The sequence below is a fragment of the Aotus nancymaae genome, unplaced genomic scaffold, assembly GCF_030222135.1.
Source record: "Aotus nancymaae isolate 86718 unplaced genomic scaffold, 86718_ANA_hifiasm-v0.15.2.pri h1tg000012l, whole genome shotgun sequence".
Taxonomy (NCBI): domain Eukaryota; kingdom Metazoa; phylum Chordata; class Mammalia; order Primates; family Aotidae; genus Aotus; species Aotus nancymaae.
This window is the reverse complement of record NW_026988423.1, coordinates 48,011,973-48,039,964: the sequence shown is the minus strand read 5'-3', so window position 1 is coordinate 48,039,964 and position 27,992 is coordinate 48,011,973. Positions and strand designations below refer to the sequence as shown.

General features: G+C 47.7%; 1 protein-coding gene across 2 annotated transcripts; it reads right to left on the bottom strand.

The window, feature by feature from the left end:
- Positions 1-663: 663 nt before the first annotated feature.
- BCL7B (BAF chromatin remodeling complex subunit BCL7B) lies at positions 664-25,402 on the bottom strand. 2 transcript variants are annotated; one of them, XM_064375669.1, is made up of 6 exons: positions 25,196-25,402; positions 18,331-18,406; positions 8,091-8,187; positions 4,510-4,680; positions 2,384-2,463; positions 664-1,698 (listed from the first exon to the last, which is right to left on the bottom strand). In XM_064375669.1, the coding sequence occupies exons 1-6, from the start codon at positions 25,285-25,287 to the stop codon at positions 1,606-1,608; spliced, it is 609 nt and encodes a 202-aa protein (XP_064231739.1). In that variant the 5' UTR covers positions 25,288-25,402; the 3' UTR covers positions 664-1,605. The 2 variants fall into 2 exon arrangements, with proteins under 2 accessions (XP_064231739.1, XP_064231738.1); XM_064375668.1 differs by lacking the exon at positions 2,384-2,463 and having other exon boundaries at positions 25,196-25,287.
- Between the last annotated feature and the right edge of the window lie 2,590 nt (positions 25,403-27,992).

Below are 27,992 nucleotides of genomic sequence, written 5' to 3'. Positions count from 1 at the left end.
CCTGTGGAAAACACATCCATGGGTTACATTTGGTGTACACAGGAGCATAATTTTTTTTTTGAGATAAAGTCTTGCTCCATCACCCAGGATGGAGTGCAGTGGTGCAATTTTGGCTCACTGCAAGCTCCTCCTCCCAGGTTCAAGGAATTCTCCTGTCTCAGCCTCCCGAGTAGCTGGGACTACAGGTACCTGCCATCACGCCCAGCTAATTTTTGTATTTTTAGTAGGGACAGGGTTTCACCTTGTTGGTCATACTGGTCTCAAACTCCTGACCTCAGGTGATCCGCCCACCTCAGCCTCCCAAAGTGCTGGGATTACAGGCATGAGCCACTGTGCCTGGCCTGGTTGTTATTTTTTAAAAATATTGTTTAGATAGAGACAGGGTCTTGCTATGTTGCCCAAGCTGGTCTCAAACTCCTAGCCTCAAGTGATCCTCCGGCCTCGGCCTCCCAAAGTGCTGGGATAAGAGGTATGAATGCCCAATGAAAAGTATAACTTGAACTATGTGACAGCTTCAAAGGGAGGCGGGAAATCACTGTCATGAAGCCCACGCTGTGGGAGTCAAAGGATGGGTAGGCCCAGCCCACAGTGACCCCACAAGCACTCAACCACCCCCACCCCGCCATCAACCTTCAAGAAGGAAGCACTCAGATACCAACAGGACATATTTCAAATAGTTTAATTTTAAAAATATTCTATTCAGTGCTAAAATATGTCTTCACTCACTGTTGCCCATTTCCATTTTCTTAAACTTTTTTGAAACAAAAAATAAAATCACAAAGTTCAATTCAACATGCAGATTTCAAAGAAAAGGGAGCTTTCTAGAAACCGAGCTGAAGGAGTACTGTGGGGGATGGGTACTGTTGTCAGAACCTCAAATTCTTGCTGGGGCAGTTTGTGGCAGGAGGCAGGGATGCTGGAATGACAGTACAGGTGAGAACAAAGAAAGCTGCATGTGTGCGGACGTGTGTGCTGAGGGCAGGGGACGGGGACGGTGGGCACAAAGGGCTGTCAGCAGCTAGGGTGCCCATGAGAGGCAGGACCACCTCAGGCATGGGCGGAATCGCCAGGACAGCAAGAATCAAGACAGACTCTGCCCTCGCGTGGAGAAAAGCCCTTCCCTTCCCTGCACGTCTCTACACAGTCCTCCTCCAGCAGCAGCCTACAGGGCCCACAGCCCTAGGGGAAAGTCCAGGAGTCCACAGTCTTCATTCAAGTTCAAGTAACCCTAGGCACTCTCTCTTCTGGAGAGCGCCTTCCACATCTCTCTTCTCGAGGAAGCTGCCAGCAGCTCGGTCCAGAGGTTCTGGAGCAGAGACTGCTGCCTGGAGGTGACAGATGAATCTTGGGGTGGCCAATGCTCCAGCCAACCTGGGGTGCAAAAAAGACATGAGCGCTCCTCTTCTCGGGAGCAAGTAGACACAGGTGCGAGGGACGGGAAGATGATGCGACAGCCCCAAGCCCTATGCCAGCTTTCCAGCCCAGAAGGCTCATGTGTGCAGGCTCTCGATCCCAGTGCTTGCCCTTCCCCCAGCAACACAGCGCAGCCAGAACCAGAATGCAATAAATAGAGGCAGGGCCAGGAGGCGGAGGGTTGGGACGGTGCTAGCTCTCTGACGCCGTCTGCGGCACTGTGGGTTGGTCCACACAGAAGCGCTTCAGGGGTGGGGCACCTGAGTCTTCCTCCTCTTCGGCGACCTAGGAGCAGGCAGAGCATGGAATAATGACAGGGCCACCCCTCCCAACCAGAGCCTTACCACCCATCTGAATTATAATAGGATGCCCATCCTGCTCGTCTCACAAATGATCCAACTTCCTCCCCTGCCTACAATCCTAGGACTCCAGTTTCCAGTGCTGCAGATCCAATCCCACATCCACAGTCTTTCCTGTTTTTTGTCTTAGGAACTGGGAAGCCTGGCTGGGCACAGTGGCTCATGCCTGTAATCCCAGCACTTTGAGAGGCTGAGGCAGACAGATCACTTGAGCTCAGGAGACCAGCCTGGCCAACATGGTGAAACCCCATCTCTACTAAAAATACAAAAATTAGCCGGGTGTGGTTGCAGGCACCTGTAATTCCAGCTATTCGGGAGGCTGAGGCAGGAGAATCACTTGAAGCCGGGAGGCGGAGGTTGCAGTGAGCCGAGATTGTGCCCCTGCACTGCAGCCTGGGCAACAGGGAGACCCTGTCTCAAACAAACAAACAAAAAAACCAAAAAACTCGGCCGGGCGTGGTGGCTCACACCTGTAATCCAAGCACTTTGGAGGCCAAGGCGGGCGGATCACCTGAGGTCAGGAGTTCAAGACCAGCCTGACCAACAAGGTGAAATCCCATCTTAAAAAAAAAAAAAACCAAAAAACTGGAAAGCCCCGAGTGACTGCTTACCTGTGTCTCTAGTGGAACTGGTTCTTCCTTGGTGAGGGTGGGAGGTTCATCAGCAACTTCCGAGGAGGGCAGGGAGGGCTCTGAAAAGGCAGCAGGGTCAGCCTGAGGGCAGAGCCCCCCTAAGGCCTGGACCTGGGGGAGCTTCCTTAGAGCGGTGTGGAGGGGGCTTGGTGGGGAGGAGAGAACACTGGCCTGGGAAGCGAACATTCACTCAGGGCCCAGCTGGACCAGGCCACAGCCGTGAATGGTGGAAGGGCAAAATATGGCTAGACTGCAGAGGGCCATCTCTGCTGGGCTGGAGACATCTGGAACCAACAAAGCAGCTCATCTTGTCATCCTCCAGCCCAAACATCAAGACTCTAACTCAATCTCCCAGTTTCCCGAGAGTTGCTGTGACGACTTGATGAAGTAATAAACACAGGAGCTAAGAACAGCGCGTGCTGAATAGCAAGAACACAATCAATATTAACTACAGTTGGCACTTCCCATGGAGAAACAATTTCCATTTTATAGTCGGCTGTTAAAAGGTCACAGCACAGGAGAGGCCAACAAGGGCCTAAGACACATCTACTTATCCATATTATAACAAGAAACCTGGGTCAGGCATGTTTGCTCATGCCAGAGTAGCTCCAGCTACTCTGGAGGCTGAGGTGGGAGGATCACTTGAGCCCAGGAGTTCAAGACCAGCCTGGGCAACAGAGTGAGACTCCATTTCTACAAAAAATTAAAAGATACCCAGGCATGGTGGCACAGGCCTATGAGTCTGAGGCAGGAGGATCACTTGACCCCAAAAGTGCAAGACTGCAGTGGGCTAGGATTCAGCCACTGCATTCTAGCCTGGGCAACGGAGTAAGACCTTACGTCTTTTTTTTTTTTTAAAGATGGGGTTTCTCCATGATGGCCAGGGTGGTCTTGAACTACTGACCTCAGGTGATCCACCCACCTCAGCCTCCCAAAGTGCTAGGATTACAGGCGTGAGCCACCGCACCCGGCCTCGACCTTATGTCTTAAAAAAAAAAAAAAAGGAGGCCGGGCATAGTGGCTCACGCCTGTAATCCAAGCACTTTGGAGGCCAAGGTGGGTGGATCACCTGAGGTCGAGAGTTCAAGACCAGCCTGACCAACATGGTGAAACCCCGTCTTTAAAAAAATAATAATAATAAATAAAAATTAAAATTAAAAAATTTAAAAAAAAAAGAAAAGGGAAAAAAATTTAGCAGGATATAATGCAGACAGCATGAATTAAAGTTAGAAGGACTTAAAGTGACATTCATTCCAGGGCCGGGCACAGTGGCTCACGCCTGTACTCCTAGCACTTTGGGAGGCCGAGGTGGGTGGATCACCTGAGGTCAGGAGTTCAAGACCAGCCTGGCCATCATGGTGAAACCCCATCTTTTAAAAAAAAGAAAAAAAGTTAAAAAAATAAATAAATAAAGTGACATTCATTCCAACAGTTTCTAGACTAGCTATGTGATCTTAGATAAGCAATTTAACGTTTTTTTTTGAGACAGAGTCTCACTCTGTTGCCCAAGTTGGAGTGCACTGGTCTGATCTCAGCTCACTGCAACCTCTGTCTCTCATGTTCAAGCGATTCTTCTGCCTTAGCCTCCACAGTAGCTGGGATTACAGGCATACGCCACCATGCCTGGCTAAATTTTTTATATTTTTAGTAGAGATAGGGTTTTGCCATGCTGGCCAGGCTGGTCTCGAACTCTTGGCTTCAAGTGACCCACCCACCTTGGACTCCCAAAGTGCTGGATTACAAGTGTGAGCCACCACGCCTGCCTGATTTAACCTTTCTAAGCCTTGAACCTCCATTTACCCTCATCTGTAAAAGAAGACAACAGCTGCCACCTCGCAGACTTTTATGAGAACTACACCAGGCATCAGATACTCAAGTTCCTTTCACAGAGCCTGGTGCTCAACTCTAATGCTTGTTTTCTCCCTTCACTCTGTGAAAGGGTAAAATAGAATCATTCCTCAAAATATCCCAAGCTGCTGAGAAATGGCTTGATGCCGCCTGGCTCTAAGGCATTCTCTCGAACCTTTTACTCTGAAGATGAGAAGCAGCAAGAGCAGGAAGCAAAGCCCTGCTCCGACACTCATCCGGGGCCAATCGCGACTCACCCTCCAGGATCTCCTGACCCAGGGTTGGGGGCTGGGAGTCATCCGTGCGGAAGTCAGACGTGTGTGCTGGGCTCAGGGACTCACTCTGCTGGGGGCTGGGGCTTGAGTTGGTGCTGCTGTCCACCTTGAGCTGGTAGACGTCAGACACGGAACTCTGGTTGCTGTTTTCATCTGAAAACCAAACAGAACAAAGGCAGCAGCTGAGAGTGGCCATTTTCCTCAAGAGGAACTCTGGACAGAGCCATGGACCTGGCATCACTTCAGGCAGCCAAGGATACAAGTGAGTATAATAATCGTTGTGCCCAGGCTACACTGGCAGCCAGAATCTCTACGTTTCTGCAAGATTACACTTCATGAAGGTCAGGCGATGCTTATTAAACCCTTCTTTATTATCCACCAATTGCAACTTACGGAAAGGAGGGGTGTAGCTTTGTCTCTGCTCAGTACTTCCCAATCCTTCTCACATCACAAGATGTGTAGAAAATGACATTTGTCAGGCACCCTGGGGCATCTGAAGATACCACCCTGGTGGTATCTGAAGGTGGTGAGCTCAGGCTTCAGCTGCCTGACTGCTCCAAGGACTGATGGATTGACACCTGGGAGTTCTGCCTGAAGGCTTAAAGTCACCACCTAAGTTCAACACTTAAGAGTCACCAGGCCAGTGCAGTGGCTCACACCTGTAATCCTAACACTTTGGGAGGCTGAGGCAGGTGGATCACCTGAGGTTGGGAGTTCAAGACCAGCCTGACCAATATGGAGAAACCCCTGTCTCTACTAATACAAAAATTAGATGGGCGTGGTGGCACATACCTGTAATCCCAGCTCCCAGCTACTGAGGCTGAGGCAGGAGAATTGCTTGAACCCGGGAGGTGGAGGTTGCGGTGAGCAAAGATCGCATCATTACACTCTAGCCTGGGTAACGAGAGCGAAACTCCTTCTCAAAAACAAACAAAAAAAAAGGCCGGGCGCGGTGGCTCACAGCACTTTGGGAGGCTGAGGCAGGTGGATCACCTGAGGTCAGGAGTTTGAGAACAGCCTGGCCAACATTGTGAAAACTCATCTTTACTTAAAATACAAAAATTAGCTGGGCATAGTGGTGTGTGCCTGTAATCCCAGCTACTACGTGGGCTGAGGCAGGAGAATCACTTGAACCTGGCAGGTGGAGGTTGTAGTGAGTCGAGATCATGCCACTGCACTCCACCCTGGGCAAAGAATGAGACTCTGTCTCAAAAAAAAAAAAAAAAAAACCAAAAAACAAATTAAGAGTCAACAATGCCTTCCTCTGCCTCACCTCCAGCAGCTGGTCAACAAACTGTCTCCCGCTCCTGCTCTGGTATCACTTGCGTTCATTCCTTCCTCTCCTACTGCTTTAGTTCAATCCTCATCATCTTCAGCCTGGCCTGCCACAGCCACCTAACTGACTGGCCTGCCTCCAGTCTCGGGTCCCTTAAACTGAAATGCACACCGCTGGCCGGGCGTGGTGGCTCAAGCCTGTAATCCTAGCACTTTGGGAGGCCGAGGCGGGTGGATCACGAGGTCAAGAGATCGAGACCATCCTGGTCAACATGGTGAAACCCCGTCTCTACTAAAAATACAAAAAATTAGCTGGGCATGGTGGCGCGTGCCTGTAATCCCAGCTACCCAGGAGGCTGAGGCAGGAGAATTGCCTGAGCCCAGGAGGCGGAGGTTGCGGTGAGCCGAGATCGCGCCATTGCACTCCAGCCTGGGTAACAAGAGTGAAACTCCATCTCAAAAAAAAAAAAAAAGAAATGCACACCGCTGCCAGAGGGACCTTTCTAAACCCTTCAATGCTCCCCTGCTGCCTAAGAGAGAAATGTCATACGCAGTATTTCTTAGGACAGGCACGATATAACCTTATTGCAACATAGAGTCCTTTCTGATCTCTGGCCTCACTGCCTGCTCTTCTCCCATAAGCATCCTCGGCTCCAGGCAGGCTGGACCCTAACCCAAAAGCTTCGTCATGTATGGGTGCTTCTGCCCAGCTGTTCCTTGGCTAGGCTGCTTTCTCTTGTCCTGGAAAGCCCAGATCTCCCAACACAGCTCCCACATCACTTCCTTGGTGGACTCCTGGCTTGCATGGATGGAAATGACCGTCCTCTCTGGTGCTCCCATTATAGCCTGTGCACACCTGCGTTTATCATTGTGCACACGTGCATCCTCCCATGAGCCGCTGTGTGGACAGGCTCTGTGGCTCCCTTGTCCTTGACTCCCCAGTGCAATGCAAAGTACCTGCATACAGTAGGAGTTCATTAAGTGTTTACTAAATGAAAAGGAGGAGATGGTGGCCAGACTGAGGAAATGGAGCCTCATGTGTCTCCCAGAGCTTTCTGATTACTGAACACACACACATTGGTGTCCTTTCCAATAGCACATGGCTGACCTTGGTGGGGCCTGGGAAAGAGGTGGGGAAGGGATAATGAAATGCAGGGTTAGCTCCAATCTGGTTTTGAAGAGAAGTCATAAACTTACTCTAGTATTTACTCCTACAAAGACCATTAATACCCACACTAAAATGGAAGTAGCATTTTGTTACAAAACTAACAAAACTGTCATTTTTGAGCTTAGGCAAACACTGTTCCTCCCTGCGCACCAGCTTCCTTAAATAGGGATAATAACTGCCTGGTTTATATCACGGGTTGATATATGGATAAAAATGAGAAAGTAAAGTAAAAGTGCTTCATAGACAGTACCTAGCAGGTAGGTGTAAAAGATAGTATTATGACTACGGTGCCGACAATGGGGGACTGGCTTAGCAGGCAGAACCTGTCATAACAGTGGAGAGGCAGAAGCTTCACCTCTGGGTAGCCTACTCTAAGCCACTATCATTAAACATACAGTCTAGGCCGGGTGCAGTGGCTCATTCCTGTACCTTGGGAGGCCAAGGCCAGAGGACTGCTTGAGACCAGGAGTTCAAGACCAGCCTGGCCAACACAGCCAGACTCTGTCTCTACAAAAAATAAAAGTACAGTCTAAGAAAAAGCTTCTGATTTGGACAACCAGGACCTGACATGGAGTCTGTCACTTACAAGTTAAGTAACTTCAGACACATAACTTAAACTCTCTGAGCCTCAGTTTCCTTAACTGGAAAATGAGGATACCATTACCTATCTTGCAGGGTTATTGTGAAGTTTAAATGAAAAGATTAGGTCAAGTGCCTAGCAAAATACCAGCAAAACAGCAGGCACTGAAATGAAACACAGAATTTTTGTTTTTGAGACAGTCTCAGTCACCCAGGCTGGAGTGCAGTGGCGCAGATCTTGGCTCACCTCAACCTCCGCCTCCCGGGTTCAAGTGATTCTCCTGTCTCAGCTCCCCGAGTAGATGGGATTACAGGCGCGTGCCACCATGCTTGGCTAATTTTTTGTATTTTTAGTAGAGACTGGGTTTCACCATGTTGGCCAGGCTGGTCTCAAACTCCTGACCTCAGGTGATCTGCCTGTCTTGGACTTCCCACTGCTGGGATTACAGGTGTGAGTCACCGCACCTGGCCAATTCTTCTTATTAACGCATTCATCCAAGTTTTTGTTCTCTTGCAAGGAAGATACAGAGATGCAACTCACCCTGAAATTCAAGAAGGAGAGAGGAATTGGCTGAGACATCAGAGGGAAAGCCATTAGGTTCTCGGGCTGCTGAACTGTTCGATTTTGACTTTTCTTTCTAGAAAAGGAAAAAAAAGAGGAATATGACAGAGCCAAGCAGGAGACTCACAGAGAGGGAGGAGGGTGCTATGTGCAGACCACAGAGGTCTGGATTAGGACTGAACAGGAACAATGATAGCAGCGTGAGAATCCAAGGACTCAAGGAAGAACAGAATCCTGGACAAGGCATTTCTCCTCAAGACTCAGGAAAATGAACCCTTCCAGCAAGAATATCATGAATCATAAGCAGCAGGCAGATACATACACCTTGACTAGAACATCCCATAGTATCCCTCTTCTGCTCCGATCAAACTGTTTCAGGCAACCCTTCTCTATACAAATAGGCAAGAAATACAAAACACTCATTTGAGAAAGATTCCTGTTTCAGCAGCAGAGTGGGGAAAACAGTCAGAGAAGAAGGAACTACATGTAATGCAGACAACGACGAGACAAATGGGCCCGGGTTAGCTCTATTCCTGATCTGTCATCCTCATTCATTCAAAATGATCACCCCAGCCAGGCGCGGTGGCTCACGCCTGTAATCCCAGAACTTTGGGAGGCCGAGGCAGATGCATCACCTGAAGTCAGTAGTTCAAGACCAACCTGGCCAACATGGTGAAATCCCATCTCTACCAAAAATATAAAAATCATCCAGGTATGATGGCACATGCCTATAATCCCAGCTACTTGGGAGGCTGAAGCAGGAGAACTGCTTGAACCCGGGAGGTGGAGGTTGCAGGGAACCAAGATGGCACTACTGTACTCCATTCTGGGCGACAGAGGCGCCATCTCTAAATAAATAAATAAATAAATAAATAAATAAATAAAAATACAAAAATTAGCCAGGTGTGGTGGTGTGAGCCTGTAATCCCAGCTACTCTAAAGGCTGAGGCAGGAGAATTGCTTGATCCCAGCGGGTGGAGGTTGCAGTGAGCTGAGATCACGCCACTTCATAACAGCCTGGGCAAAAGAGCGAGACTCCGTCTCAAAAACAAAAACAAAAACAAAAACTGCCCCCTCTCCAACAACAAAAAAATACCAAAAACCAAAATGATCAAATGATCACCCCATGTCTATCTTTACTTATAACATTTTTTTCAAGAAGGATGTAGGTTATAAGTGCAGGGCAATCACAGTGGAACAGTGGGCAGGTAACCGCCAGCTTGCAACAAGAAACCCAAGGGCCAGGCATAGTGGCTCACACCTGTAATCCTAGCACCTGGGGAGGCCAAGGCGGGAGGATCACTTGAGCCCAGGAGTTTGAGACCAGCCTGGGTAACATAGTAAGACCCCATCTCTACAAAAAATAAAAGATTGCCAGGCGCAGTGGCTCACGCCTGTAATCCCAGCACTTTGGGAGGCCGAGGCAGGTGGATCACGAGGTCAAGAGATCGAGACCATCCTGGTCAACATGGTGAAACCCTGTCTCTACTAAAAATACAAAAAATTAGCTGGGCATGGTGGCACATGTCTGCAATCCCAGCTACTCAGGAGGCTGAGGCAGGAGAATTGCCTGAACCCGGGAGGCGGAGGTTGCGGTGAGCCGAGATCGCGCCATTGCACTCCAGCCTGGGTAACAAGAGCGAAACTCCATCTCAAAAACAAAACAAAACAAAACAAAATAAAAAAAAAATAAAAAATTAGCCACATACGGTGGCATATGCTGGTTGTCCCAGCTACTGAGAAGGCTAAGATGGGAGGACCACTTGAGCCTGAGAGTTCAATGCTGCAGTGAGCTACGATTGTGCACTCAAGCCTGGGCAACAGAGTTAGACCCTATCTCAAAAAAAAAAAAAAAAAAGCCCAGAGTAAATCCAAGCATATGCAAATGAGAGCATCTCAAAAGCCAAAAGTTTAAATCTCAGTAGCCTCAAATTTATCAGTTCAGGCCGGGTACAGTGGCTCACACCTGTAATCTAAGCACTGTGTGGGAGGCTAAGGCCGGCAGATCACAAGGTCAGGAGTTCAAGATCAGCCTGGCCAAAATATCGTGAAACCTCATCTCTACCAAAAAATACAAAAATTAGCTGGGCGTGGAGGCATGCATCTATAATCCCAGCTACTCGGAGGCTGAGGCAGGAGAATTACTTGAACTTGGGAAGCAGAGGTTGCAGTGAGCCAAGATCTCTCCACTGCACTCTAGCCTGGGTGACGGTGAGACCCTGTCTCAAAAAAAAAAAAAAAAAAAAAGATGGAGATCATTTCAACCTAAGGTGGAGGTTGCAGTAAGATGAGATTGTGCCACAGCACTCCAGCCTGGGTGACAAAGTGAGACCCTGTCTCAAAAAAAAAAAAAAAAAAAGTTGTTTTGAGGAAGAAGCAATTGAGGCAATTTGTTATGAAAAATATAACTGTTCAAATAAAAACTAAGTGAATGAGTTTAACTGAAGTCTATACAACTAAAGAAAAGATTATTGAGCAAAAACTGTGTTGAGAAACTCAGAATGCACCAGGAAAAGATAGGAAATGAAATGAATGAGAGAAAAGTTAAGAAATAAAGGAGGTGCTTGGGTGTAGTGCTCACTCCTGCCATCCCAACACTTTGGGAGGACAAGGCAGAAGGACCACTTGAGCCCAGTTCAAGACCAGCCTGGGCAACAAAGCAAGGCCCTGTCCCTACAAACAGTTTAAAAGTCAGCCAGGCGTGGTGGCACGTACCTGTAGTCCCAGGTACTTGGGAGGCAGAGGCATAAGGATTGCTTGAGCCCAGGAGTTCAAGGCTACAGTGAACCATCATTGTATCACTGTATTCCAGCATGGGCTATGGAGTGAGACAGTCTCAAAATAAATAAATAAATAAATAAAAAGCAACATTACAGGATATTGTAAGAGAATTCCACGGAGATCAAAGACAGAAGAAATGCTAGAGTTTCCAGGAAGCCAAGTGGACCACCTACAAATACTCAAGAATGAGAATAACATCACATTTCTCAACATCGACACTGAATGTACAATTTAGTAATAGCTTTGAATGCTGAAAGAAAATAATGTTGAACCTAGAATTTCATGTACATGTAAAAGCATCAATTTTAAACATGAAAGTAAAACAAAGATATTTTCAGAACATTTTCCACACAAAAGCCCTCTTTGACAATCTCTTGAAGGATGTATTTTAGCAAAAAGAAAAACACATGTAGGAGAAAACAGTAAGAAGTAGGTGCATGAGGCTTGGTGCGGTGGCTCATGCCTATAGTCCCAGCACTTTAGGAGGTCGAGACAGGCAAGTCACTTTTTTTTTTTTGGCAATGTGTACAAAGGGCAGGGACTTAGCAAGTCACTTGAGGTCAGGAGTTCAAGACCAGCCTAGCCAACATGGTGAAACCCGTCTCTACCAGAAAAAAAACCAACATTATCTGGGTGTGGTAGCATGTACCTGTAGTCCCAGCTACCTGGAAAGCTAGGCAGCAGAATCACTTGAACCCAGGAGGCAAAGGCTGCAGTGAGCCAAGATCATCCCACTGCACTCCAGCCTCCAGCCTCAAAAAAAGAAGTAGGTGCATGAAATTTGGGCAAGGCTGGGCGTGATGGCTCATGCCTATAATCCTAGCACTTTGGGAGGTGGAGGTGGGCGGATCACCTGAGGTCAGGAGTTGAGAGACCAGCCTGGCCAACATGAAGAAACCCGGTCTCTACTAAAAATATAAAAATTAGATGGGCATGGTGGTACATGCCTGTAACCCCAGCTACTTTGGAGGCTAAGGCAGGAGAACTGCTTGAATCCGGGAGGCAGAGGTTGCAGTGAGCTGAGATCACATCACTGCATTCCAGCCTGAGCAACAGAATGAGACTCTGTCTTGAAAAAACAAAACAAAATAAAGAAACAACAACAACAACAAAAATTAGCTGGATGTGGTGGCATGTGCCTGTAGTCCCAGCTACTCAGGAGGCTGAAGTGGGAGGATCACTTGAGCCCAGGGGACGAAGGTTGCAGTGAATCGAGATTGCACCACTGCAATCCAGCCTGGGTGAAAGACTAAAACCCTGTCTTAAAAAATAATATTAAAAAAAAAAAAAAAAAAGGAGCAGAGTCACAGATTGCCATGTATAAACCAAAAAAAAACCCCACAAAAATTGTAGGGAGTTGTTTAATGGATGTAGAGTTTTTGTTTTCCAAAAAGCAAATCAGAGACTGGTTGGACAATAATGTGAATTGTGAATGTATTTAACTGTACACTTAATAAATGGTTAGGATGGTATATTTTGTATGTATTTTACAATTAAAAATTTAAAAATGAGGCTGGACATGGTGGCTCACGCCTGTAATCCCAGCACTTTGGGAGGCTGTGGTGGGCAGATCACCTGAGGTCAGGAGTTTGAGACTGGCCTGACCAACATGAAGAAACCCCGTCTCTACTAAAAATACAAAAAATTAGCTGGGTGTGGTGGCACAAGCCTGTAATCCCAGCTACTCACGAGGCTGAGGCAGGAGAATCGCTTGGACCCGGGAGGTGAGGTTGCGGTGAGCTGAGATCACGCCACTGCACTCCAGCCTGGGCAACAACAGTGAAACTCTGTCTCAAAAAAATAAAAAATAAAAAAATTTTAAAAATGAATATAGCCATTACTCTCTAAAAAGTTAAGAAAAGAAAAGGAGCAGAAAGGTAGAAGAAACATAGATTCCTAGAGACTGCCAGAGCTGAACCACCATACCACACCTGGATTTCCTCTAAGAAAAGGAATAAAATACATGACTTTCTTAAACCAATGCTATTTTCAGTTTTCTGTCACCCACAGCTAAACCTAATCTTAACATGCACAATAAGCAAAAAATGTGAAACAGAGCAAAACAGAATCAAAAGACACACCAGTCAAATTATAAATCAACGACCAGGCACGATGGCTCACGCCTGTAATCCCAGCACTTTGGGAGGTCACGGAGGGTGGATCATGAGGTCAGGAGTTCAAGACCAACCTGGCCAACATGGTGAAACCCTGTCTCTGTTAAAAATACAAAAATTAGCTGGGCGTGATGGCAGGTGCCTGTTCAGCTACTCGGGAAGCTGAGACAGGAAAATCACTAGAACCTGGGAGGCAGAGGTCGCAGTGAGCCGAGATTGTACCACTGCACTTCAGCCTGGGGAACACAGTGAGACTCTGTCTCAAAAAAAAAAAAAGGAAAAGAAAGAAAACAACTCTCAAAAAAAAAAATTAATCAACAGAAAGGTTAGAAATGGAAACATCAGCCAGGCGCAGTGGCTCACACCTGTAATACCAACACTTTGGGAGGCTGAGGAGGCAGATCATCTGAGGTTGGGAGTTCGAGACTAGTCTGACCAACATGGAGAAACCCTGTGTCTACTAAAAATACAAAATTAGCTGGGCGTGGTGGTGCATGCCTGTAATCCCAGTAGCTTGGGAGGCTAAGGCAGGAGAATTGCTTGAACCAAGAGGCAGAGGCTGCAGTGAGCCAAAATTGCGCCACTACACTGCAGTCTGGGTAACATAGCAAAACTCAGTCTCTAACAACAACAACAAAAATTAGCTAGGCATGGTGGTGGGCACCTGTAGTCCCAGCTACTTGGGAGGCTGAAACAGAAGAATCACTTGAACCAGGGAGGCGGAGGATGCAGTGAGCTGAGATCACGCCATTGCACGCCAGCCCGGGCAACAAGAACGAAACTCTGTCTCAAAAAAAAAAAAACAAAAGCACACACACACACAACAAAAACAAAAAAAAGCAAGAAATGGAAATATCAAGCCATGCATGGTGGAGTGTATCTGTAGTCCCAGCTCCTGGAGGTGAGGGAGAGGCTGAGGCAGGAGGATCACCTGAGCACTTAGCTCACTGCAACCCTCCCACATCAACCTCCTGAGTGGCTGGGACAAATGTATACATATCCACATAGAAAAAGGTGAAATTAGCTCCTACTTCACACAGGTACACAAACTCCAGTTGTATTCTAAATGGGACTAGAAAAATAAGCTTGTAGAAAATCATGTGGAAGAGTATCTTTGTGGTTTCAAAGAAGGAAGATATTTAAGACACTTAAAAGTACTAATTATAAAGAAACGGTTGCTTTATTTACATTACAATTTTGGGGCTGGGTGCAATGGCTTATACCTGTAATCTCAGTATTTTGGGAGACCAAAGCAGAAAGATTCTTTAAGCCCAAAAGTTCAAGATCATCCTGGGCAACATACCAAGACCCTGTGTCTAAAAAACTAAAAAAAATTAGCCAGGCCAGGCTCAGTGGCTCACATCTGTAATCCCAGCACTTGGGAGGCCAAGGTGGGTGGATTATGAAGTCAAGAGTTCAAGATCAGCCTGGCCAATATGGTGAAATCCTGTCTCTACTAAAAATACAAAAATTTTCTTCATTCTTTATTCTGATAACTGTGTAAAAAAAAAAAAATTAGCCAGCCATGGTGGTGTGCACCTGTAGTACTAGTTACTCAGGAGGCTGAGGCAGGAGAATCACTTGAACCCGTGAGGCAGAGGTTGCGATGAGCCAAGATCCTGCCACTGCACTCCAGCCTGGAGCCAGAGCAAGACTACATTTCAAAAAAAAAAAAAAAAAAAAGTAGCCAGGTGTGGCGGTGCACACCTGTGGTCCTGTGGTCCCAGCTACTTGGGAGGCTGAGGTGGGAGAATGTCTTGAGCCCTAGAGGTCAAGGCTGCAGTGAGCCGTGACTGCACCACTGCATTCCAGCCTGGGCAACAGACTGACACCCCCTCAAAAGAAAACAAAACAACTAACAACTTCTGGTATTCAACACACCCTAAAGAGAGTGCAAAGACAAGCCACAGATGAGAAAAGGTATGAATAGCATGTAATCAAGAAAGGACTTACATCCAGAACATAGAGAATTCCTGTAAGTCACAATAAAAAAACCTTAACCAAATAGACAAATGGGCAAAAGACTTCAACAGGCACTTCCTAAAACAAGAAACCCAAAAGACTAATAAACACGAAATAGGTGCCCAATCTCATTAGTAATTACATTAGTCATTAAATTACAGCCACACTGAGATATCTTTACACCTGTCTAACACTACCTGGTGCTGATGAGGATTTAGAGCAATGAAAACTCTTGTTTCTGGTGGGAATATAAATTGGTACAACTACAATTTCAGAAAATAGGTTAGCATCAGCTATTATAGGTCAAAACATACATACCCTAAGACCCAGCCACTCCCCTTCCAAGGATATACCCTAGGAAAACTCATGTACATGTTGACCTGGATTCTGAACAAGAATGTTCACAGAGGCATTGTTCCTATTAGTCCTAACTGGGAACTACCTCAATGTCTATCTACAGGAGAACCAGAAAAATAAATTACACTATAGTCCTGTGATGAATATGCAGCAAAATACAGCACAGGGAGCAATGAAAAGGAATGAATAGCTCGAAGGGCAACACGTATGCATTTTGCAAACACAATGCTGAGCAAAAGAAACAAGACACACGAAAACAGATACTTCATTATGCTGTTTATGTAACGCTAAAAATCTCAGAGGCTGGCGCGGCAGCACATGCCTGTAATGCCAGCTATTTGGGAGGCTGAGGCTAGATTGCTTGAGCCCAAAAGTTCGAATCCAGCCTGGGCAACAAGGCACCCCCATCTATAAAAAAAGGAAAAAGGCTGGGCACAGTGGCTCGTGCCTGTAATCCCACCACTTTGGGAGGCCGAGTTGGGAAGATCATTTGATTCCAGGAGTTTGAAACCTATCAGCTTAGGCTGATACAGCAAGCTCCAGTATTTACAAAAAAAGAAAAAGGAAAAAAAATTAGCCAGGCATGATGGCATGTGCCTGTGGTCACAGCTACTCAGAAGGCTGAGGTGGGAGGATTGCTTGAGCCTGGGAGGTCAAGACTCCAGTGAGCTGAGATCATACTATTGCACTCCAGCCTGGGTGACAGAGTGAGATTTTGTCTCTGGAAAAAAATCTCAAAAATATAAAAAAGTCATTACGAATGACTAGAGAAATAGTAAGAAAAGCAAAAGTAGGAGAGTGATTATCTCTAGAGGGGCAGGAGGAAGACAATGGGAAGACCTGCAGAGAGGTCTGCTGGGGTCTTGGCAAAGCTCTATGTTTTGCACTGAGTGGTTCTGACAATTCATACTCTGTACATTTATGTTTTATATACTTCTCTGTTTTATATTTGAAATTTTAAAAAACAATTAGAAAAAAAAGCTAGAAACAATCTAGGTATTTATCACCCAGAACACTGGTAGATAAAGGTACTCACTTTATAAGAATATATAAGAAATAGAAAATGCAATGCATGAGTCAAAAGTAATAATTCTATTTATATTTACAGATACACGGAGGGTTCTCAAAACCAATGTTGGGCCAGGTGAGGTGGTTCACACCTGTCATCCCAGCACTTTGGGAGGCTAAGGTAGCGGGATCACTTGAGGTTTGGAGTTCGAGACCAATCTGGCCAACATGGTGAAACCCTGTCTCCATTAAAAATATAAAAATTAGCCAGGCGTGGTGGTAGGTGCCTGTAATCCCAGCTCTACTCAGGAGGCTAAGGCAGGAGAATTGCTTGAACCCAGGAGGCAGAGGTTGCAGTGAGCTGAGATTGTGACACTGCACTCCAGCCTAGGCGACAGAGTGAGAGCCTGTCTCAAAAAAAGAAAAAGAAAAAAAAAAAACCCAAAGAAAAAAACCAAGGTTGAATCAAAGAGAATAGAAAGGGGGTTCTGGCACAATGCTGTACATATGTAAGTTTTGCTTAAAAACAAAATACACATATGAAACAATGCTATGTATTTTTAAAGAATATGCAGGTGGCTGGGCACGGTGGCTCACGCCTGTAATCCCAGCACTTTGGGAGGCCGAGGCGGGTGGATCACGAGGTCAAGAGATCGAGACCATCCTGGTCAACATGATGAAACCCCGTCTCTACTAAAAATACAAAAAATTAGCTGGGCATGGTGGTGCGTGCCTGTAACCCCAGCTACTCAGGAGGCTGAGACAGGAGAATTGCCTGAACCCAGGAGGCGGAGGTTGTGGTGAGCCGAAATCGCGCCATTGCACTCCAGCCTGGGTAACAAGAGCAAAATTCCATCTCAAAAAAAAAAAAAAAAAAAAAAAAAAGAATATGCAGGTATTGGCTGGGTACAGTGGCTCACGCCTGTAATCCCAGCACTTTGGGAGGCTGAGGCGGGTGGATCATGAGGTCAGGAGTTCAAGACCACCCTGACCACAGTGGTGAAACCCTGTCTCTATTAAAAACACAAAAATTAGCCGAGCGTGGTGGTATGTGCCTGTAATCCTAGCTACTCAGGAGGCTGAGGCAGGAGAATTGCTTGAACCCCGGAGGCTGAGGTTGCAGTGAGCTGAGATTGCACCACTGCACTCCAGCCTGGGTGACTAGAGTGAGATAAAAAAAAAATGCAGGTACCCAAATACAAAGGCCTACATCAGAATCAGACAGAAAGATATATATATATATACGTATGATACAAACACTACAGTGAGGGGGCTAATTGCATAAGAGCAGATATCAGCAAACTTTTTCTTAAAGGGCCAGATCATAATTATTTTAGGTTTTATGGGCCTTATGGCAACCACTCAATCTGCTATTATAATTCAAAAGCAGCACAGACAATAAGAAAATCAGTGTGTATAGTTATGAGTTATGTTCTTTTGTTCTGAGATGGAGTCTTATACTGTCACCCAGGCTGGTGTGCAGTGGCACAATCTCGGCTCACTGCAACCTCTGCCTCCCAGGTTCAAATGATTCTTCCTGCCTCAGCCTCCCAAGTAGCTGGGATTACAGGCACGTGCCACCATGCCCAGCTAATTTTTTGTATTTTTAATAGAGACAGGGTTTCACTATTTTGGCCAGGCTGCTCTTGAGCTCCTGACCTCAAGTGATCTGCCAGCCTCGGCTTCCCAAAGTGCTGAGATCACAGGCGTGAGCCATTGCACCTGACCAGTTATATTCTAATAGAACTACAGTGACAAACACAAGGAATACGCCAGGGCTGTAGTTTGTCAAGCCCTGGAAAAGAGGCTTGGGTTAAGGGAAAGGAATAAAGAAGGAAAATAATAAAGAGAGGCCTTGCATGGACCAGTAACAGGAGGGCCTTGAAGTATTTTCTGCTCAATTCTAGGGAAATAAATTCCTTTAATGAAGAGGCAATCAAATAAAGAAATAAAGAAAACGGTACCTTTTTGATGTTGTAATTTTCTTCCACACTTACCTCCTTGCTGTCTGTCACAGGAACCCACTTAAATATCCTCAGGGACGTGTCACCCACAGTCACCCACTTTTTTTCCCTAAAAGAAAGACACTTCTTAGAATCAATAAAGCAATGGTTTTCGGTTTATCATTTGTGCTTTTCTACTTCTCAGCAGATCATTCCTTCAATGTGGAATCCTTCTGAACTTCCTCTTGGTGGGGTATGGTAGCTCACACCTGTAATCCCAGCACTTTGGGAGGCTGAGGCAGGAGGATCACTCAAGCTTAGGAGTTTGAAAACAGCCTGGGCAATTTAGCAAACCATCTCTAAAAAAAATACAGGCCAGGTGCAGTGGCTCACACCTGTAATCCCAGCACTTCGGGAGACCCAAGCAGGTGGATCGCTTGAGTCCAGGAGTTTGAGACCAGCCTGGCCAACATGGTGAAAAGTAGCTGGGCGTGGTGATGTGTGCCTGTAATCCCAGCTATTCAGGAGGCTAAAGTGGGAGGATTCCTTGAGCCAGGAGGCAGAGGTTGCAGTGAATTGAGATCGTGCCACTGCACTCCAGCCTGGGCAACAGAGTGTCTGTCTCAAAAAATAAAAAGATGTGGGACATAGGCTGGAAGGTAGCACACACACACAGCACCATATTCCTTTTTACTTGCACATGAGTTACTCTGTGTGCTTTTCTCTTTACCAAATGTACGAGTTCAATTACATTACTATTTTTGTTTGTTTTTTTGAGATAGGATCTCATTCTGCCTCCCTAGCTGGACTGCAGTGGCACAATCGTAATTCACTGCAGCCTCGACCTCCTGGGCTCGAGTAATCCTTCCACCTCAGCCTCTCGAGTAGCTGGGACTAGAGGTGCACGCCACCACACCCAGCCAATTTTTTATTTTTTGTAGAGATGGGGTCTCTCTTTGTTGCCCATGCTGGTCTTGAACTCTTGGCCTCAAGCAATCTACCCACCTTGGCCTCCCAAAATCCGTGGTTTACAGGCATCAGTCACCACACCAGGCCTCCTGTCTCCGTTTAAGGGTCCCTCCAAGGGAAAAACAATCCCAGGAGAGACAGACACCTGCTGCTGGGGGTAGGGCTTGGTGGGTGTGAAATGTTAGGACCCGTTCCCTTTCTGAGTTACTAAGACTGCATAAAGAAAGAGAAAATTAGTCTGAAGAAATTTTTCAATTTCAACTTTGAAGTTCAAAGCTTTGTAGAAATCCTTTTGTCTCTTGCTGTGTTCCAAAGGGGTAAAAATGGCAGAGTTTATCAGTCCACTACACTCACAAAATAAGCAAAGGGATAAAAAATATAAAAGTCTTGCCCAAGGTCACTCTCTAAATCACTAAGGACCCCAAACTATCTACAGCAGATTCAAATGCCATTGTTCTCAGCTTGCTCACAGAGTACCTTCGATGTGCTTCCAGGTCTGCAAATAAATGTGTGGAGAACAGAGAATAAAGGAGACTCTAGTTTTCTTTTATTTTTCTTTTTTTTAAATACGGGGTTTCACCATATTGGTCAGGCTGGTCTTGAACTTCTGACCTCAGGTGATCTGCCCACCTCAGCCTCCCAAAGTGCTGGGATTACAGGCGTGAGTCACTGTGCCCGGCTTCTTTGTTTTCTTTGAGATGGAGTTTCACTCTTGTTTCCCAGGCTGGAGTCCAATGGCACAGTCACAGCTCACTGCAACCTCCGCCTCCCGGGTTCAAGCGATTCTCCTGCCTCAGCCTCTCAAGTAGCCAGGATTACAGGCATGCACCACCATGACCGGCTAATTTTGTATTTTTAGTAGAGATGGGGTTTCTTCATGTTGGTCAGGCTGGTCTCGAACTCCTGACCTCAGGTGATCCACCCAACCCGGCCTCCCAAAGTGCTGGGATTACAGACGTGAGCCACCGCACCTGTATTTTTTTTCTTTTTGAGATAAGGTCTCACTCTGTCATCCAGGCTGGAGTGCAGTGGTGTGATCACAGCTCACTATGGCCTCAAAATCCCAGGCTCAGGCGAATCTCCCATCTCAGCCTCCCAAGTAGCTGGGACTACAGACGTGTGCCACTATGCCTAGCTAATTTTTTGTATTTTTATTAAGGACAGCATTTCACCATGTTGCCCAGGTTGGTCTTGCCTGGGCTCAAGCGATTCTCTTGCCTCGGCCTCCCAAAGTGCTGGGATTACAGATGTGAGGCACCGCGCCCCGCCTCTCCTTCATTCCAAGAAGGTTATTTCCTAAGCATGCCAGGCAGAGAATAAATGCGCTTATTTTAAGGACCACTGATGCCTTAAGAGGTGCTTACTGTCATTAGGAGCAAGGGCCAAATGCAGGGAGCTGTTTTATCACAGATCTGAACCAGCTTCTCAGAGTCAATTCCAAATGTGAAGTCACAAAAAAGCAAAAAAAAAAAAAAGCAACTGTTGTTGCAGTTGTGGGTGCTGTTTAGCAAACGGTGCCAGAATGGGGCTGGGCACAGTGGCTCGAGCCCATAATCCAAGCACTTCGGGAGGCTGAGGTGGATGGATCACTTGAGTCCAGGAGATTGAGACCAGACTGGGCAACACAGTGAAACCCTATCCTCACTAAAAATACAAAAATTAGCCAGATGTGGTGGCGCATGCCTGTAGTCCCATCTACTTAGGAGGCAGAGGCAGAAGAATCGCTTGAACCCCAGAGGCTGAGGCTGCAGTGAGTCAAGATCGAGCCACTGTACTCCAGCCTGGGCGACAGACCAAGACTGGGTCTCAAAGAAACAACAAAAGAAGACATATTGGGAGTGTAAAGAGACCGTGATGTAACAGAAAAAATGAATTAAAGTCTTAGAAAATAACTAGAATTAATTCCCAAACAGACCACTCCATTTCCTCACTTAATCAACCAGTTAGTATACGAGAGGCTGTGTGAGGCCCTGGCAATGCAGGGGACAAGTTCCACAGTCGCTGCCCTCACAGATCCTGTCTTATATCTGGAAAAAGACATGAATAGCTCACTTCAAAATTAGTCAATCATTAAGTTTAACCATATCAAATTGCCATTTTTGTACGTTAATTAGTCAAATACAGGCCAGGGGCAGTAGCTCACACTTGTCATGCCAGCACTTTGGGAGGCTGAGGCGGGAGGACCACGTGAAGTCAGGAGTTCAAGACCAGCCTGGCCGACATGGTGAAATCCGGTACCTACAAAAATACAAAAATTAGCTGGGTGTGGTGGTGTACACTTGTAACCTCAGCTACTCAGGAAGCTGAGGGCAGGAGAATTGCTTGAGCCCAGAAGTGGAGGTTGCAGTGAGCGGAGATCGCAGCTCTACACTCCAGCCTGGGTGACAGAACAAGACTCAGTCTCAAAAAAAAAAAAAAAAAAGTCAAATATAGGAAATATCTCCACCTAATACAACTGTGGAAAGTTCTATGAAGGGGACTTCATCTAGACTGGGAATCTCAAGTGGTCAACCTAATGAAGCAACTTTTGAGCTGAGCTAGGAGTTAACTCGGCAAGGGGGAGGAGAGGAGAGAGGAAGAATGCCAGGCAGGAGGAAGAACAGAGTGACTTCACTGCAAAGACAGTGGGCATCCTGGGAAAGAGCCAGCCAGGTGGGGCAAGAAGGAGGGTCTTTTTCAGTATTCATCCTAAAAGCAAGAAGGGACCACTGAAATCTTTCTAGGGGTGCTACAATAAGATGCATATTACATATATATACATAATTTTTTTTTTTTGAGACAGAGTTTTGCTCGTCGCCCAGGCTGGAGTGCAGTGGCTCGATCTTGGCTCACTGCGACCTCTGCCTCCCAGGTTCAAACAATTCTCCTGTCTCAGCCTCCTGAGCAGCTGGGATTACAGGTGCATGCCACCACGCCCAGCTAATTTTTTTGTATTTTAGCAGAGACGGGGTTTCACTATGTTGGTCAGGATGGTTTCGATCTCCTGACCTCATGATTCCCCTGCCTCAGCCCCCTCAAAGTACTAGGATTACAGGCATGAGCCACCGCACCCGACCTGTATTTTTTACGTATTTTTTACAGATTGGGTCTCATTCTGTTGCCCAGGCTGGAATGCTGTGGCATGATCATAGCTCACTGCAGCCTCAACTCCTGGCCTCTAGCGATCTACCACCACAGCCTCCTAAATAAGGCTGCGCATTTAAAAAAGATCGCTCTGCTACTTGGAAGAGAGAAAAATAAAATGACTCAGTGCAAATTAATGGATTGGGAAATGAGCAAGAGGAGAAGCAGAGAGGTTACAGGGAGGCTGGTAGAGAGTTCCAGGTGACAGAGGATGGCCCTTCAGCCTAGCCTGCTAGGGGCGAGGGGTCAAAGATGGGGAGAAGAAAAGGGTGTGTTTGTTCTTAGGTATCACCAAAACCTTGGAGGATTAAAGGCGGAGAAGGAAAACCATGAATAACTTAAACTAATACTTATACTGAAACCCATAATATATGAAACCCTCAGACATAAAAAGAGAAGGAACTTCCCTTTTGTGGGGAAATGGACAGAGAAACACATGAATAAAGTCCAGGGTACCAATGACTTTTTTTTTTTTTGAGACAGAGTTTCAATCTTATTGCCCAGGCTGGAGTGCACTGGCGTGATCTTGGCTCACTGCAACCTCTGCTTCCCAGGTTCAAGCGATTCTCCTGCCTCAGGCTCCCAAGTAGCTGGGATTACAGGCATGTGCCACCATGCCTGGCTAATTTTGTATTTTTAGTAGAGATGGGGTTTCTCCATGTTGGCCAGGCTGGTCTTGAACTCTGACCTCAGGTGATCTGCCCACCTCAGCCTCCCAAAGTGCTGGGATGACAGGTGTGAGCCACCGCACCCAGCCCCAATGACCTTAAAGGGGGTGAAGGGTGAGACATGGGAGGGGTTAAAAAAAAAAGGCTTCCTGGTGGGAGGTAACATCTACTTGAACTTTTATTTTTTGTAGAGAAGGGGTCTCACTATGTTGCCCAGGCTGGTCTGGAACTCCTGGCCTCAAGCAATCCGCCCGCCTCAGCCTCCCAGAGTGCTGGGATTACATGCCTGAGCCACTTCACCTGGCCTTAACTGGGTTTTTAAATTATTGGTAGTACTTTGCTAGACAAAAGGGCTGACGAAGTTGGCTGTGAAAGTTTATTTTTGAGATGGAGTCTTCCTCCGTCACCCAGACTGGAGTGCAGTGGCGTGATCTTGGCTCACTGCAACCTCCGCCTCCCAGGTTCAAGCAATTCTCCTGCCTCAGCCTCTGTAGTAGCTGGGACTACAGGTACATGCCACCACGCCCAGCTAATTTTTTTTTTTTTTTTTGAGGCGGAGTTTCACTCTTGTTACCCAGGCTGGAGTGCAATGGCGTGATCTCGGCTCACCACAACCTCCACCTCCTGGGTTCAAGAAATTCTCCTGCCTCAGCCTCCTGAGTAGTAGGTATTACAGGCGTGCACCACCACGCCCAGCTAATTTTTTATATTTTTAGTAGAGACGGGGTTTTACCGTGTTAGCCAGGATGGTCTTGATCTCCTGATCTTTCGATCCTCCCACCTTGGCCTCCCAAAGCTGTGAAAGTTTAATGTGATGACTCTGATACACACCGATACATAGCATGTACTGGAGTTCCGGATACAAAACGTGCTCAATCAGCGTCTTTCATGAACATTTTAGGCATGGGGTCTTACTCTGTTGCCCAGGCTGGAGTGCTGTGGCACGATCATAGCTTACTGCAGCCTCCAAATCCTGGGCTCCAGCAATCTTCCCACCACAGCCTCCCAAGTAAGAATGTGCACTTTATTCTATTTATTTATTTATTTATTTATTTCTCATTAGTAGTAGATCCAAAAGGATGTGCACTTTAAAAAGACCACTCTGGCCCGGCGTGGTGGCGCGTGCCTGTAGTCTCAGCCACTGGGGAGGCTGAGGTGGGAGGATCGCTTGAGCCCAGGAGTTCTGGGCTGTAGTGCGCTATGCCGAACGGGTGTCCGGACTAAATTCAGCATCAATATGGTGACCTCCCGGGAGCGGGGGACCACTAGGTTGCCTATGGAGGGGTGAACCGGCCCAGGTGAGACACGGAGCAGGTCAAAACTCCCGTTCTTATCAGTAATGGGATCGTGCCCGTGACTAGCCACTGCACTCCAGCCTGGGCAACATAGCGAGACCCCGTCTCTTAAAAAACAAATACATAAAAATAAATGTGAAAAAAAAAAAGACTACTCTGCTACTTGGAAGTGGGAAAAATAAAATCACTCAGTGCAAATGATGAAGGGACTGGGGAATGAGCAAGAGCTGGAGCAGGGAAATTAGAGGGAGGTCGGTACATAGTTTGCAAAGGACTCTCCTGACAGCCGTCGGGGCAGCAAGAGAAAATGCCTACGAAGCTCGCGGCGCAGGAGCCAGGTACTGGGGGAAAGGGAGGGGTTTCCCTCGGGATGACACCACGCTTGCTCTCTTGACAGATAGACTGACCCAGAAACTCAACCAACTTCATTCCTGAATACACAGAGCGCTCAACTTGGTGGGCTGAAACCACTCCAGGGCTACTCGCTGTTATCAAGGGGCATATTGGAAAAGCCGGCAGGGCCGCGGTCCTGGGAAAGAGGAGGGTGGGACCACGGCTGGGCCAGGCGCTGGACCTAGGCCCCGCAGCTCCAGCCCGGGCCGGAAGCCGGCATCCCCTACCCGGCGGCGCGCGGCCCGCGGCCGCAGCAGGTGGGCGGGTCCGCGAGCCGGGCGGCCCGCTGATTGGCCGCGGCCGGCGCGCCCTCTGACCTCACGCCGACGCCAGAAGCACCCCACTCCCGCCTTCTCCTGCGCCCCCCTCCCCCCAGCGTCGGCCGGCCGGCTCCCACCTGGGTCGCCAGTCCCGCGCTCCTCAAAGCCTGTATCCGCGACCCCCGCCAGCCCCTAAGCTCGGGCCCCTCACCATTTTCGCACTTTCTCGATGGCCGCCATCACCTTCTTGATGTCGTCCTTGGCCCGGCTGCGGGTCTCCGCCCGGACCGACCGGCCCGACATGGCGGCAGCGGGAGCGGCGGGGGCCGGGGCACTGCTCCCAAGACACCAGGGATCGCGCGCCTCAAGCGCCGCCGCCCGCCCGCCGCCGCCGCCGCAGCGTCACCGCGGCCGTCGCCCCCTCCGTGCGCGCGTGCGCGAGGAAGCGCGCGCACCCGCCCGCCCCTTGGGGCTCGCGGCCCCAGCGCGCCTGCGCGCCCCGCCCCAGGCGTCGCTCCCGATCGCCCCGGGAGTTCCCTGGGACCTCTGCCGGGCCGGGGTGCGAGGCGGGCCGGGCGCACGTGCTGTGGTCAGGGCGAGGTGCGAGGCGCTGCCGGTAGGCTCCCTGGTTCTTTTCCCTGGGAGTTTGGGGTTGCCTCCTTCCTGCTCTGGCCATCATGTTAGGGACCTGACCCTTTGGAATCGCACTCGCCCTCCGGCTCTACCGCTGTTCTCCAACCACGCCTTTCTTCAGGATGCCTTCAGGCCTTTGCACATACCTGTTCCTCACCTGGAATCCTCTCCTGTCTTCACCAGATGAACTGCTTTTCCAACATTAAAGCCACATTCTCGCCTTTTCTTGGGTATATAGTAGTCCCAAGTATTTGGGAGGCTGAGGCAGGAGGATCAATTGAGCCCAGAAATTCGAGGCTGCAGTCAGTTATGGTATGATTGCACCTGTGAATAGCCACTGCACTCCAGCCTGGGCAACATATGGAGACCCTGTCTCTAAAATAAATAAATAAAAAGATGCCTATTTTGTGCAAGACTCTACCAAAAGCTGAAGACATATGTGGTTTTGATTTCAAAGAGCTTCCAGTTTGTTTGTTTATTTGAGACGGAGTCTCTCTCTGTCTCCCAAGCTAGAGTGTAGTGGCACAATCTCGGCTCACCTCCCGGGTTCAAGCAATTCTCTGCCTCAGCCTCCTGAGTAGCTGGGATTACAGGCGCCCACCACAATATCCAGCTAATTTTTCTGTATTTTTAGTAAAGACAGGTTTTCACTATCTTGGTCAGGCTGGTCTTGAACTCCTGACCTCGTGATTCACCCGCCTTAGCCTCCCAAAGTGCTGGGATTACAGATGTGAGCCACCACGCCCAGCCCAGTTTATTTATGTCGAGATGGGATCTCACTATGTTGCCAGACTGGTCTTGAACTTCTGGTCTCAAGGAATCCTCTCGAAGTGCTGAAATTACAGGTGTGAGCCACTGTGACTGGCTTAGCTTCCAGTTTAGTAGAACATTCAGACAAAAAAAAACCAAAAAACATTTATTTTTTACTTTTATTTACTTTTTGGTACAGGGCCTTGCTGAAGTGATCATTCTGCCTCAGCCTCAGCCTCTTGTGTAGCTGAGACTACAGGCGTGGGCCACGTTGCCTGGCTTTTTTTTTTTTTCTTTTTTGTAGCAAGAGGGTCTTCCTTTGTTGCCCAGGCTGGTCTTCAAGTTCTGGACTCAACTGGTCCTCCTGCCTCGGCCTCCCACAGTGCTGGGATTACGGATGTGAGCACTGCCTCCAGCTTCCCAAAGCATATTTAATCACGCCTGTAATCCCAGCACTTTTGGAAGCCAAGGTGGGTGGATCACTTGAGGTCAGGTGTTTAAGACCAGCCTGGCCAACCTGGTGAAACCCCTGTCTCTACTGAAAATACAAAATTAGTTACTCAGAAGGTTCAGGCAGGAGAATCGCTTGAACCCAGGAGGTAGAGGTTGCAGTGAGCCAAGATCACACCACTGCACTCCAGCCCGGGCAATAAGAACAGAGCTCTGTCTCAGAAAAATAAATAGGCCAGGCATGGTGGCTCACACCTGTAATCCCAGCACTTTGGGAGGCTGAGGCGGGTGGATCAACTGAGGTCAGGAGTTCGAGACCAGCCTGACCAACAGGGAGAAAACCCATCTCTATCAAAATATAAAATTAGCCAGGCATGGTAGCACGAGCCTGTAATCCCAGCTACTTGGGAGGCTGAGTCAGGAGAATCTTTTGAACCTGGGAGGCAGAGGTTGCGATGACCCAAGATAGTGCCATTGCACTCCAGCCTGGGCAACAAGAGTGAAACTACATCTCAAAAATAAATAAATAAAATGCTATTTGATAAATGCTTGCCTAAGTGGGGTGGGAGAGGGGGAGTGTAACGAGCTATGGCTTTTATTCCTAGTCTGCAGTAAAGAAAAAAAAAAGCTGCTATGATAACCCTAATCTTGGAGCTGACCTCTAAAAACAGGGTAGGTCCTGTTAGTCCCAGGCCAGTGTTCACAGATGCTACAGATGCTCATTAAATGCTGGTTTGCATGAATGTTAAATTCAGTGCAAGCTCCCTTTTTATTTGCCACCATCCACTTGGAGGCAGGTATCACCCAGGCTTACAGTATGCAGGGAGGGTCCTGTAGCAGCTGTATCAGGACACAGCTTGGGACAGGAAGCAGGTTGGTAATGGCTGCTCTCACCTGTAGGGAAACTAATTTCCATGTGCCCCAGAGAAATGCCTAGTTAGCCCTGAACTTGACACAGCCTCTGATTATGAGTCAGCCTTTCATGATCAACCAACATAGGGGGAGCATATGTCATCTTACCGTCGAGGGGGCTAGAAATAGTTTCTGCCTGACTGAGGAGTGCAAAAACTGAACCAGCATGTGGAGTGAAAAGATGATTCTAGAAACAATGGGATCAAAGGAGGCATATCCGTTGTTCAGACCCAGCCGATCCAAAATAACCAAAGACTGCCTGA